The 12318-nt window shown below is 56.1% G+C and overlaps 3 protein-coding genes across 3 annotated transcripts; 1 reads left to right on the top strand and 2 right to left on the bottom strand.

Annotated features, from left to right (window-relative positions):
• Positions 1 to 35: 35 nt before the first annotated feature.
• Positions 36 to 2098, bottom strand: J4E90_006360 (uncharacterized protein; the record flags this gene model as incomplete). The annotated part of the gene is made up of 2 exons (XM_051435906.1): positions 36 to 607; positions 688 to 2098. 2 exons carry the CDS (start codon positions 2096 to 2098, stop codon positions 36 to 38), a joined length of 1983 nt encoding a protein of 660 aa, XP_051289700.1.
• A 539-nt stretch (positions 2099 to 2637) lies between these two features.
• Positions 2638 to 4714, top strand: J4E90_006359 (uncharacterized protein; the record flags this gene model as incomplete). Its single annotated transcript, XM_051435905.1, has 5 exons — positions 2638 to 2694; positions 2749 to 2877; positions 2935 to 3247; positions 3313 to 3823; positions 3877 to 4714. The coding sequence occupies 5 exons, from the start codon at positions 2638 to 2640 to the stop codon at positions 4712 to 4714; spliced, it is 1848 nt and encodes a 615-aa protein (XP_051289699.1).
• Positions 4715 to 8126: 3412 nt separating this feature from the next.
• On the bottom strand, positions 8127 to 10384 carry J4E90_006358 (uncharacterized protein; the record flags this gene model as incomplete). The annotated part of the gene is made up of 2 exons (XM_051435904.1): positions 8127 to 9218; positions 9266 to 10384. 2 exons carry the CDS (start codon positions 10382 to 10384, stop codon positions 8127 to 8129), a joined length of 2211 nt encoding a protein of 736 aa, XP_051289698.1.
• Between the last annotated feature and the right edge of the window lie 1934 nt (positions 10385 to 12318).

Below are 12318 nucleotides of genomic sequence, written 5' to 3'. Positions count from 1 at the left end.
TCAGCAGCCCATGCATCTCCGCTCTTCACTAGCGATCACCTCGACGAGATCTGAGCTGCAGCGATCTCAGCAACCTCATCTTCCGGTCTCATTCTCAAGCCGCCTTTGACCTGAATGCCTTGCTGAACCCAGTCCAGCTTCTCAATGTCCTCCAGGCTCTTGCGACCACGTGAGGCCTTCTTCAGCAGACCCTCGACGCACTCGCGAGCGCCAGCCCACTCGTTGCCCTTTTCCGCATCCCACTCGCCGTCTTCGTCACCGAATTTGACCCAAGACCAATCGCATCTGGCGATACGGTGAGCGGCTCTACTACGAGACGCGGCCTTGCCTGGCGGTGGATCAAAGGGCAAACGTCCTTCCATGAGAGCATAGAGTAGGACGCCGAGCGCCCAGGCATCAGTTGAACGGCCGTCATATGGCTGACCGAGGAGAATCTCCGGAGCAGCATAATCTTCACTACCGCATCGTGTTGTCAAAAGAGGCGACTCGGGAGGAGTAGGGATGCGTCGTGAGAGGCCGAGATCCGTGAGTGTCGCTATGGCATGCGGATGGCACTGTGGGTTCTTGAGTAGAGGCACGGTAGACACAGGAATATTGAGAAGGACGTCTGGATGTCATTAGTACAGAGTAGAAGCGAAGAAACGTACCAGATGAAGTGTGGCAAGGTAAAGAGAATGGAAGCAGTACTTTCTAGCTTGATGTCGCGATGCACAATAAGTTGGGTATGCAAATAACGCACAGCGCTGACCATTTCGGCGAAGACGCGATGGACGATGTCGAGAGTCAGCTTGTCGCGATGGTCACTGGCTACATCAAACAGATCACCACCGGGACAGTAGGTAAGGACAATAAGAGCTTGGGCGTCATCGTGATCGAAGGCTTGGAGATGGACAAGAGAGGGGTGCGATACTGATCGGAGCATTTCGACCTCTCGCTTGAGGCTTAGTTCTACGCGCTCTTCGTCGGCACCCCCGGCAGGGCCATGCTCGACGACCTTGATGGCGACCAGTTTCCGTGGATCCAAAACGTTCTCATCGAGAGGGTCCTTTGCTTTGGTCTTCTCACAGGTTGCGAGGTAGACTTTACTGAAGGTGCCCTGCCCCAGTTGGCGGACAGGGCGCCAGAGCTTCTTCGTCTTTTGAGGGCCACACCGCACCACTATATATTGAGTCTTGTCATCTTCGGTCACGTCGTCTTCCTCGGTGTCGGTAACACTGCGGTTGCTTGCGTTGCTCGCGGGCGGGGTGGGAAGGCCGGCTGGCACATTGGCGGGGACGAGGCCTCGCTGCGTCGCCAGATATGTCTCGCGGTTCATGCGCTGCTGCATGGCGGGGTCCGTGTCGACGACCGAGACGTGCCGAGGACGGGTGTTGTGCATTGAGTCCGGGGTGTACTCGCTGATGCTCCTGTTGCGCTCGCGAGCAGCCTCGTTCCTCTGCTGCGAGTTTGCGGCGGCCGCCTCCATGGCAGCGGCCTTCAGGCCCGAGTAGCCCTTCTTCTTGAGCGAGGGCGAGGGCGACAGGGTACCCTTGGCGAAGATGGCGAAGGCGTCGTCGCGCGAGGCGGCCGAGATGCCGCGCGAGCGAGGACGATGGTCGGCGCGCTGCCATGGGCCGGGCGAGTCGCCCATGACCAGGGGCGAGGGAAGCGGGGTGATGTCGCCCAGCGCAGCCAGCGCTGGCGACGAGATGGCGGACGAGGGCGACAGCGAGCCGAGACTGGCAGTCGACCAGGCGGTCCTCAGATAGCCGCTGTCCTGGATGGCAATCGGCGCCGTGGCCGACTGCCGCAGCGCGTCGCTCCCGCTGGGCTCCAGATTGGCGGGGTCGAGGGAGCGTGCCGAGTTGGGGTTCGAGGCGATGGCGAGGTCCGTGTCGAGCTTCAGCGCCGTCGACGGGGCGCGGACGTGATATCTGGGCAGCGAGGGATCCGTGGCTGCCGTGCCGGGCGCGAGGTCCGCCGTCGTCAGCGTCGATGTCTGGCGGGCAGTGTCTGGCGTCGCCTGCGTCTTCTGCGTCGTGTCGGCGCGGGCAGGCGCCCGTGGGAGTGCAGGGCTGGAGGACGCGAGACCCGGAGAGGATGGCTCTGGGTCCTCCATGGTGTTGTGTCACGGCGGCCAAGGTCCAGTAGTCTGTCTGCGGGCAATGCCACCCGTGGACCTCCATGCACGTGCGCCTCCGCTACCGTTAGCGCCTCTCGTCCCAGCGTCGGTCCCATCCCAGCACACTGGTCCACGGCACCGACTCCCTGACTCTCAAAAAGTCCTCCCGCGAAGCCACTGCCGACTTCGACCTCGAGGCGTGCCGTCAGTCACCAAAGCGACATGGGGCCGTTTTGGGCTTCCGAGCCAGCCAGCCAATCGCAAGCGAGCCTCCGACAACGTGAACTCGCGCCCTCACACGGCATGTCATGCTGAGTCCGATCGCGAGTGTCTACCAATTGACTCCAAGCGGCATGATATCGAGCCTCTCGCCATCCCCATGTTGGGAACTCGGCATGGGCCTGGCGTTGCCTTACTTACCTTTCGCACATCCTGCGGCTGTTCGCTGACATATCCTTTCATTGCATCCTCTCTTATGGACGTCGTTGGACCGCGGCGGCCGTTCCCCTCCAGAGTGTCCATCTCCGCTGCCACCTATGCTTTCGTTTGGACGAGTCGGAAATGCGGCGTATCGCGATGTACCCGGAGTCTATGTACGTGGTGGCTCGGACCCTACCATCTTCTCTTGTATCTGACAAGTCTGTCAGACACATATTGCCGACCCCAATGAGCGCCGGCGGATGGCCCTCGCCGAGGTAGACAAGGCGCCCTTCGGCTGGTATCATATACGACTAGCAGTCGTGACAGGCATTGGTTTCTTCACCGATGCGTACTCTGTGAGTCTGACAGTAACATGAACGACAATGCTGAAAGCTGACTAATGATATCTTCAGCTGTTCGCCATAAACCTAGCTGTCATCCTGCTAGGAATTGTGTACTGGCAAGATACGGAACACCAAGGCGTCATGCCCCATGATGCCGATACAGCCATCAAAGTCGCTACGTCCGCCGGCGCCATCTTCGGCCAATGTATCTTTGGGTACTTGGGCGATGTTCTAGGAAGGAAGAAGATGTACGGAGTAGAGCTGATGATTATTATCTGCACAACACTCGCACAATCGCTTTGCGGTGAATCAGCGACCCTTTCCATCGTGGGTGTGCTCATCTTTTACAGAGTTGTAATGGGAATCGGCGTAGGTGGTGACTGTACGTACACGTTCCATGCAACAGTTCCATATCCTCTTGTCGATGATACGCTAATCATACATCAGACCCGCTTAGTGCAGTTATTACGGCAGAATTTGCCAGTACCAGATACCGGGGAGGCATCATCGCCGCCGTTTTCGCCATGCAAGGCCTCGGCCAACTTGCAGCCGCCTTAGTAACTCTCATCGTAGTCATAGTCTACAAAGACCACTTGATCGTGGTAGCTAACGTTGGACAATGCGTCGGGCAATGCTCCATGCATGTTGACAAGATGTGGCGCATTATCATCGCCTTCGGTGGCATTCCCGCCTGGTTCGCGCTGTACTACAGACTCACAGTACCGGAAACGCCACGATACACGTTTGATGTGCTATACGATGTTGAAAAGGCCTCAGTTGATGCGCGAAAATACCGCTATGGTAAGCAGGGTAACGTGGTCAATCCAGTCACACAGGCGAAGACGCGTAACGAGATGAACAAGTACAAGACGCCGCGGCCTACGTTGATGGAAGTACTGCGGTTTTACTCACAGAAGCGCCAAGCTATTCGCCTATTCGGCACCTCTATGTCCTGGTTGTATGTGCAGCAATTTACTACTTTAGCTATAGAACAAGCTGACATTCACACAGATTTTTAGACATGGCCTTCTATGGTCTTGGCTTCTCCTCTGCATCACTGATGTCGACTATGGGCTTCGACCAACGCGCAAACCTCTACCTCTACCTACGTAACATGGCCACAGGGCAAATTGTGCTCATCTGCGCCGGTGCCCTTCCTGGCTACTGGCTCACCGTCTTCACCGTCGACACCATAGGCCGCAAACCCATTCAAATCGCCGGGTTCGGAATCCTGACCATCATCTTCTGTGTTCTTGGCTTCGCCTGGCAAGGCCTCACAAAAACCCACTTACTAGTACTATACGTCTTAGCACAATTCTTCTTCAACTTCGGGCCCAATGCCACGACTTTTATAGCGCCAGCCGAGATCTTTCCGACTAGGGTACGATGTACAGGCCATGGAATCAGCGCAGGAATGGGCAAGTTAGGCGCCGTGTTCGCACAGATTTTCTTTGCACCCATGATCAAGAGGGGGGCTACGCATGACAATCCTACACCCTGGATCCACGGTGTAATGCAGATTTTCGCGCTCTTCATGTTCCTGGGTATGCTTACCAGTTTTCTTGTTCCAGAGTCGAAGAGAGCAAGACTGGAGGAACTGGCTGGCGAAAAAGAGGACGTGTATGAGTTGCAGGCTGGCCAGTGGCGAAATCGTGGTGGTGTTGTGAGTAGAGGGACTGTGAACGTGAAAGGTGCATTAGGGAACAATTCGGTAGTTTTTGCGAGGGGAAGCGGAAGTGCGAGTGCGAGGAGTGTGGACCGGGATAGTGAAGGGGGATTGAGGGAGGGGGACACGGAAAAGAAGTGGTGGAGACACAGACAGAAGGAGATTCATCCTCATGCTGTTTGATTGTCTTGCTGGATAGAACCTCGTCTTTTTTTTTCTCTCTTCAAAATTACGATGATATGGGCTGCATCGGATACCTGTAGAACAGATATGCCTAACGAGCGATACCCGCATAGTTTCTCCAATTCATGTCCGTTTCCATGTCAGTTCCTTGCTAACTAGATACCCTTCAGACGATTGACATGAGTTCTGGTCACCAACCCACTTCTCAGCAACGTATCTGTAGATCTCGCGTCCAAAATGGTATGCATCCGCGTTACAAAGTAAGGCTAGATAGGCTAGCACGACTTCATTCGATATAAAAGATCACATTCCACTTTGTGCTTATTTCCCTAGTGTTTCTCGTGGTGCGCCTCTTCTCTTCTTACGAGGCGTCTTCTCTTGATGTTTACTTAGGAGCGCTTTCAATCTAGAACTCTGAATGTGTTGTAATGTCGATTTGAGTCGCTCGCATAGCTGCCGTGCCGCTGACACGTGCTGCAACCACAGTGATGGTGATGGTGATGGTGACGGTGACGTAGCTCGTAATTCCGGTCTGGCAAAGGACGCACCTCACTTGCTCTTTCCTGCAATGCGACTCTGACATCAACATTTGAAGGTTCGGTCCACTTACACTAATCAGGCCTTCACCTCGAAGGGAGCACCATCATACACAAGTGTCAGTCGGCGGGTAGCATAAAGCCCACATGCGTGATGTCAAGACTGTCGAACATGCTCATGCGCCTCTTGAACTCTCCAATAACGCCTCAACCTCCTCTTGACCCAGCCTCCGCACGCCCTCCACACCCATCAACCTCCCGCCCACCTCGTCCACGAAGCTCCCCCCAACCCCCTCAACGCTCTGTCCCTCGACACCCTGCCTCTCAAAACTAGTCGTCCTCTTCCCCTCTAACCCACACGCCACAATTCTGTCAAACCACCACAAATCCGTATTCACGTTCAGCCCCACCCCATGACTCGTGATATTCCTCCGCATATGCACACCAATGGCGGCAATCTTATCCTCTGGACTCGTCCAGACACCTGTATGCTCTGTTGTCATGGCTTTGATACTGTATTTCGCACAGGTAGCTATCAGGCTCTTTTCTAATAAGCAGACGTAGTTTCTAGGTGTGAGTCTATGGGTACGCAGGTCGATGATGGGATACGCGACTAGTTGACCGGGGCCGTGGAAGGTGGTTTGGCCGCCGCGCAGGGCTTCGATAAAGGAGGCGCGGTTATTGGCGCGCAGATAGGTTTGTTGGTCTGGGGAGACATTGCCAATTTCTCGTCGACCGCATGTGTAGACGGGTGTGAATTCAGTGGTTATGATGTGTGGTGGTGGTGGTGGGGACGCATTGAGTGGCGGTTTCGAGGCGAGAAAGCGCGATACGAGAGATTCTTGAAGGCGAGCTGCTGTTGCGTAGGAAACAAGGCCTCGTAGGTGGATATGGTGCAGCTTCTGCGGGATAGAGCTTGCCATTACTGTCGTCGCAAGTCTTCCGAGATGAGTGTCTGGGGTCTGGGACCTTGGTATCGACTTATCGATAAGGTTTTGTAACGCGACGCGACTTGACTTTGCGACTGCGAGGACATCGACTGCATCTTACGCACAACCACGAGTCCCCGCTCTGTTCATTGCACTATCATGGCAGGGATCAAGCGATCAATCAACGGACAAGTCAAACCCCATAACCAGCCTCAACAGCCGGAGGATGTAGCCATGACAGATGCGACACCACCATGTGGACAGCCGCAAGCACCCTCCAGCAACATCACCTCGTCCGCCACCGCTACAGAAAAGCAGACGAACCCACCAAAACGAGCGTCTCACGCAAAGGACTCTCCCTCAAAGTCTGCGCCAGCAAAGCAACCTTCCAAGCCTCGCTCCGCAACCCATCAACCCCACCAAAAGCTCGCCAGACTGCCCAAAAGTACGTAGACCCCGTTTCACAGATAGACCAAATCTAACAAAATCCCTAGACACAACAATAAGCACCCGGCCACTTCTCCACGCACCTTTACCAACTCCTTTTTCCTCATCCGCTTCCCCAAAAGCCCTATACATAACCGCCACGTCACCGTACGTACCCGCCCTGAAACGGATCCGGAAACTACTCACGCAGATAACCAAGCGCGAGAAGCAATCTGCCGCGTCCTTGAATAAGGCGGGAAGAGGAGGAGAAGGGAAAGGCGGGGGACGATATGCGCAAGCAAATGGACGGTTAGAAGCGAGGGATGTGGAGGCTGAGATCGCAGGCGCGATGGGTAGAGAGGGTAGTGACGGTCGTGGTAGGAATAAGGGCTGTGCAGATGGTGTGGGTGGAAGTGGGACTCGAGATGGGAAGCGAGAAAACGTCCATGTTAAAGCGACAGGGCGGGCGATACCGAGGGCGTTGGAGATAGGATTGCATTTTCAGGGCGAAGAGGATTGTTGGGTCAAGATTGAGATGGGGAATGTGAGTGCGATTGATGATGTTGAGGCCGGGGATCGGATGGCAGAAGACGAGGGTAGGGAAGAGGAGATGGGCCAAGTAGCGGAGGATGCAGATGATGTGCCGGAGACGAGGATACGCATTTTGAGTTCTGTCACTGTTACTATCGGCTTAGTAATGTAGTTCTCACGCGTCACGACAGTCTTGGTTCATTAGTGTAAAGTAGATACCCAGGCAATTTACAACATAGTTCGCGAGTCATGTTTGTGTCGTTGAAGTGTATGTGTTCTCCGATTGCTCTCCTAATCCCAATCTCTCTGCCCACCTATTCATCACGGATCCCCCAAGTCCCAAGCCAGTAAAAAAAGGAGACGCAAAGGAAAAGATAGTCGTGTTTACAAAAGAAAAGGTTCATGGCTCGCTGACCGCAGTGAATGACTGTTTGGCCTCGAAAGAATCCTTCAATGCTTCCCACCCTTCCGAAAGAGATAAACGCCTGGGAGGTCAGAGGCTGACACTGTGAGTCCTGAACGCCAGTAGAACGAAAGATACAGATGCATTACCCGTTAACTACGCCGAAAGGAAAGAAAGTCTGCTGTGGTGATTCGGTATAACGGTATTTCTCCAGCCGCAGTTGTCTCATCTGAGACAAGTGCGGTGACATGGATAGTTTGGGTAGTTGTGTGGGTGGTTCTGTTGCGGAACATTTGCGATTAGTCACGACATCGTGGAGGTGCTACCATCGTGCAACATTGCGTCGCGAACAGCCTAACAATGATGTTGCTGCGAGCCATCCATAAGTGGGCATCGTAGTGTAACGCAGCGAATGGCCTTGATGAGAATGACAGTAGTCTGGCATCGGCGTATAACCCAGAATTCCGCGGCAGAACATCTCAAGCGTTGACGCTCAGTATGCTCTTCCTGGGCCCGATCGCTGAGGTGGCGCCTCACAAAGCCAGTCTTTCCTAGCATAGTGATAAAAGACTTTGGCATTTGTCTCTTCAACGTTCGGCCTTGGGATACTGGTTGAGCATGGCCATGACCGCGACACCTATTGCAACGACTGTTACCATGGCCCCAACCGGACCGCCATAGTACATGGCAGCTCGATCAGGCCGATGGGCAACCAAGGAATTCGCCTTCCCTGACTGCTTTGAACCGTTTGGCTCAACAGAATGTCCGTTTTGTTCCCTCGTATTGGGAAGTGATACTTCTGGGCCGTCTTCGTCGAGGTCCTTCTCTTTGATGATGGTGATTTCACCTTGCTCGGCCTCATCGTCTGAGCCCTCAACGCCAGTCTTACTGCTCGCTCTTGCGGATGCACTGTTGCTTCTGCTCCGCCGTTGAGCTTCCTTGCCAGCAGTCTTTGCATTGTCTTCTCTGATGTTTTCGATCATCTCTGCCAAGGTTTTGCGATCGGCCTCTGCTGTCTCGGCTCTTTCCCGGTACCGCTCCATTTGCTGCTTCATCTCATTCATCTCGGACATCATGAGCTCCAGGCGTTGCTGTAAGCGAGCAGTGGCGTCCTCGGCGCTGGCGGGAGATGTGGGCCCGTTATCTGAATCAGTGAGCTCTTCGCGCTGTGTATCGGCTGCCTCGGTTTCGGGCGTCTCATCTTCGCCAAGGATAGTCTCTGTGTCTCCTTGGTCCTTGGTTGTCTCCCGCTCGAGGCGGGCTGCTCGCTCTTCTGCGTCTTCCCTTGCGCGACGCTCTTCGTTCAACAAGGTCTCCAAGTCACGCAGCCGCATGCCCTGCGTTTCGATCTCTTTCTTCGCACTAGTCAAGGCCTCTGTGAGTGTAGACAGCTGTGCGTCAGAGCGCACCGGTGACGCTGTCTTTGGACGTTCGGTGTCGGACCTCCTAAGGGACGATGCAACGTCGGGCTTTTCGGGTAAAGGCTGTTGTGGTGGGGGCGCAGGCGGATCTGAAAATCTCGCCTTGATGCTGCCGTCTTTGATCGGCGATATTCTGGCCTGGTTGATTGGCGAGGCCTTCGCGGGTTCCTTCTTGGTGTCTGCGGAGAGGATAGCATTGATGTAGTGGTGAGTCTGCTGGAGGTCCTGCGACTGCTGCTTTGCTGCCTTGATTTCGGTCTAAGGCTGTTAGAGAGGGGTACCACGAGTAGCTAGGTCGCACTTACATTGAGCTTCTTCACAACCTGCTCCATTGTGATGGGTTGTAGCCAGAAATTGGGGTGTCGGGGTTGCTGCATGCCGTTTGGGTAGTTGGCCATGGCGCCCGGGCCCGGGAGTCGTTGACCGTTGACAGAGCCTTGGCTGGGCGTGCGACCACGCATATTCGCCATTTGCTGTTGGCCGTTGGGGCTCATCATATTAGAGAGCTGGGGTCCTTCGAGCTCGCCGAAGTTGAGGTCGATCATGTCGCTACTGGATCGTGCATAAATGCCCGCATGTTCAACGCGCGCGGCGACTTTGTGGTGAACGATGGTCTTCTGGTCTTCGCTGACAATGTCGATTCCGAGTTCCAGCATGTCCTGCTCGCGTAGCTCGTGGGGGTCAGAGTCTCTGTTCTCCTGCGACAGACGGGAGCCGTTGACAAAGGTGCCGTTCGACGACTTGACGTCTCGGATCCAGATCTTGCCCTGGCGGTCGGCCCATACCTCGGCGTGTTGTCTCGAGAGAACTTTGGAGTCGAAGTATCCATTGAGTGGCGTGGGAATTGTCTTGTTGTTGGTCTGGCGGCCAATGCGGAGGACGTCGGGGAAGAAGGGGACGGTGATGGTCTTGCGCTCAAAGGTGCCGTTCATGGGGACCAGGTGCAGTACGGCGGTGCTCTCCTGGGGCGATGCGCGTTGGGCGCCGTTGGGCTGTTGCTGGGCCGGGACCTGGCCATTGTGCTGTGAGGGAACCATGGCGGAAGGGGCTTGCAGGGCACTCATGGCCGAAGCGGCTGATGAGGCGGGGCCGGCAGAGGCGATGGGCTGGGGGCGTGCGGCAGTGATTCCGGCGATGGGCTCAGTCTTGGTCGCGGGCCATAGTCCCTTGGGGGCTTTTGCTTTGCGGGTGGCCGCCCAGTCGGTGCCGGCGGGCTGCTGGGGGGTGCCGTTTGGCTGCGAGGCAGAGGACGAGGCAGAGAGAGTCGAGGTGCCCGAGGCCTGTGAAGAGAGGCTCGACGACGAGTTGGACCGCTGGGCGCTCTTCCGAGGCATGAACATGCCACCACCGTTGGACACGCCCTCAGCGCTCCATGCCTGCCGATTGATGTTCTGGTAGTTGACGGGGGGCGCAACTGCCGTCATTGGCGAGGTCGTGTGCGGCGGAGGGAAGGAGGTGGGCGTGTTTGGGGTCCGGCGTCACTTTTCCTCTCCTGCACGATTCCCGTCTTGTCCGAATTTAGCGGCGCGACACCAGCGTGACGACGCCGAGAGCAAGCGACAACAACAAAGAGGCCTCGCGACGTCGGCTATGCACGCATGCGTCGCGCTCGATGCCGGTGTCCGGGATGGGCGTCGCGGGTGGGCTTGGGGGTTTGCCGCCGTCGTCGTCGTCGTCTTCTGTCGTTCGTGTGCTGGCCGGGGAGAGCCCGTGCGACGTCGCAGCGATGCAAGGCGCTGCAGACAGGCGGAGGATGCAGCAGCAGCGTCTCTGGGATGGGTGAGTAGCAGCTGAGGCCACGGGACGGGCTGCGTGATGGTTGTGGTGGGCAGTATAGATGGGGGAGCGTGTTTCGACGAGCAGGAGGTCCTGTTCGGGCCTTGGGGACGCTGCAACGCTTACTGGCCAGCTGGGCGACACGACGGCTCAGGCGCAATGGCGACGTCGAGTAGGGGGCAGCACGAGCAGAATCACGACGCAACGAGGCAGATGCTGCGGCTACGTCCAACACGCGCGCGGTGGAGATGTCAAGCCGTGGTTGAAACTATTTCGCCTCATTCCCGCCAGCCCTGGACTGAAGGGGCCACCTGGGCAGCCGTTGCAGAGGTCACGTGCGCAGCGCCGTCGTGTCAGGTCAAGGGAGTCTGTGGAAACCACCAAAGCCTCATGTAGGGGCTGAACGCGCTGTACCTCTTGCGTGCCACTGCATCTGCTGACGTCGTGTCGACATGCCCAGCAGTAGCTTCCTCGTGCATCCATGGCTGCGTTTTCCCCGGATTTCGGTGGTTTCGTCTTGGCGTTGATGAGCCGCGGCGGGCGAGACTGCAGCTTCAAGTGGGACACTCAAACTCCCCTCCTGCCTTCTCTCACCATCCGACGCTGCAGAGCTACAAGATGCCAGTACCAGTCGGTTCAATGCCTCAAGGGGCACATGGCCCTTCAACATTAGACAAGCGTAAGGCTCTGAGTTTGCCTGTGCCTGGCCATAGCTAACAGCGCATAGTGAAGATGGGTGGCATGATGGGTGGATGTACGGCGAACATACAGACCAGGAAATGCATGCGCTGACCTCTTGACAGCCGTCGGCTTGATCATTGGCTTCATCTTCGGTTCGCCTCGTCTCACGCCTTTGCATGCTCTTCGCTGACTCTTGTAGGCTTCACCAACATCGTCCGCTTCGGCCCTGGACCCAACGGAATGCTGCGCACACTAGGCCAATATATGATGGGATCTGCTGCGACCTTTGGGTATGCATAGTTTACTCCAGCTGCTCACGCTGTTATGTTCTGACATTTCGTGCAGCTTCTTCATGGCCATTGGCACCACCATCCGGACGGACAGCTCCCCCATCGCTACACAAGCTTTCGCCAGCGCTCACCGAAGACCCATGATCCTCCCAAGAAAATACCAATACCCCCGCGCTGCTCAAACTGAGAAAATTTGACGTCTTGACCAGTGGGCAGGTCGTCAGCGGCGAGAACCTGGATCGGTCTAGCATTGTACATGAGTGGTGTGCAGCAACTACTTTCAAGACTTGCGAATGTATAATAGGCAGCAGAGCAGCCTCAATAGAGGCACACGGAATTGAGCTGGCGAAGACGAACGTCATTGATCGCCTGTAGTCGCCGTCTTTCCCTTCACCTTCACTTTTTTACTCCTGGTCACGCACCCTTGGGCTACTGTAGTCTGACCTTTTCCCCATTCGTATCTGTCACCCGTTGTTTCTATTGTGGAAATCATTTCCCCCCCCCCCCCCCCCCCCCCCCCCCCCCCCCCGCCGGGCCTTGGTAGATGGGTGACCGTGGTCTCGGGATGGGCAATATGCACGTAGTTTGGGAGATAGTGAGTAGTGTAAGAA

The sequence above is a fragment of the Alternaria incomplexa genome, assembly GCF_024043165.1.
Source record: "Alternaria incomplexa strain BMP 0042 chromosome Unknown scaffold_9, whole genome shotgun sequence".
Taxonomy (NCBI): Eukaryota; Fungi; Ascomycota; class Dothideomycetes; order Pleosporales; family Pleosporaceae; genus Alternaria; species Alternaria incomplexa.
This window is presented reverse-complemented; position numbering and strand designations above follow the sequence as displayed.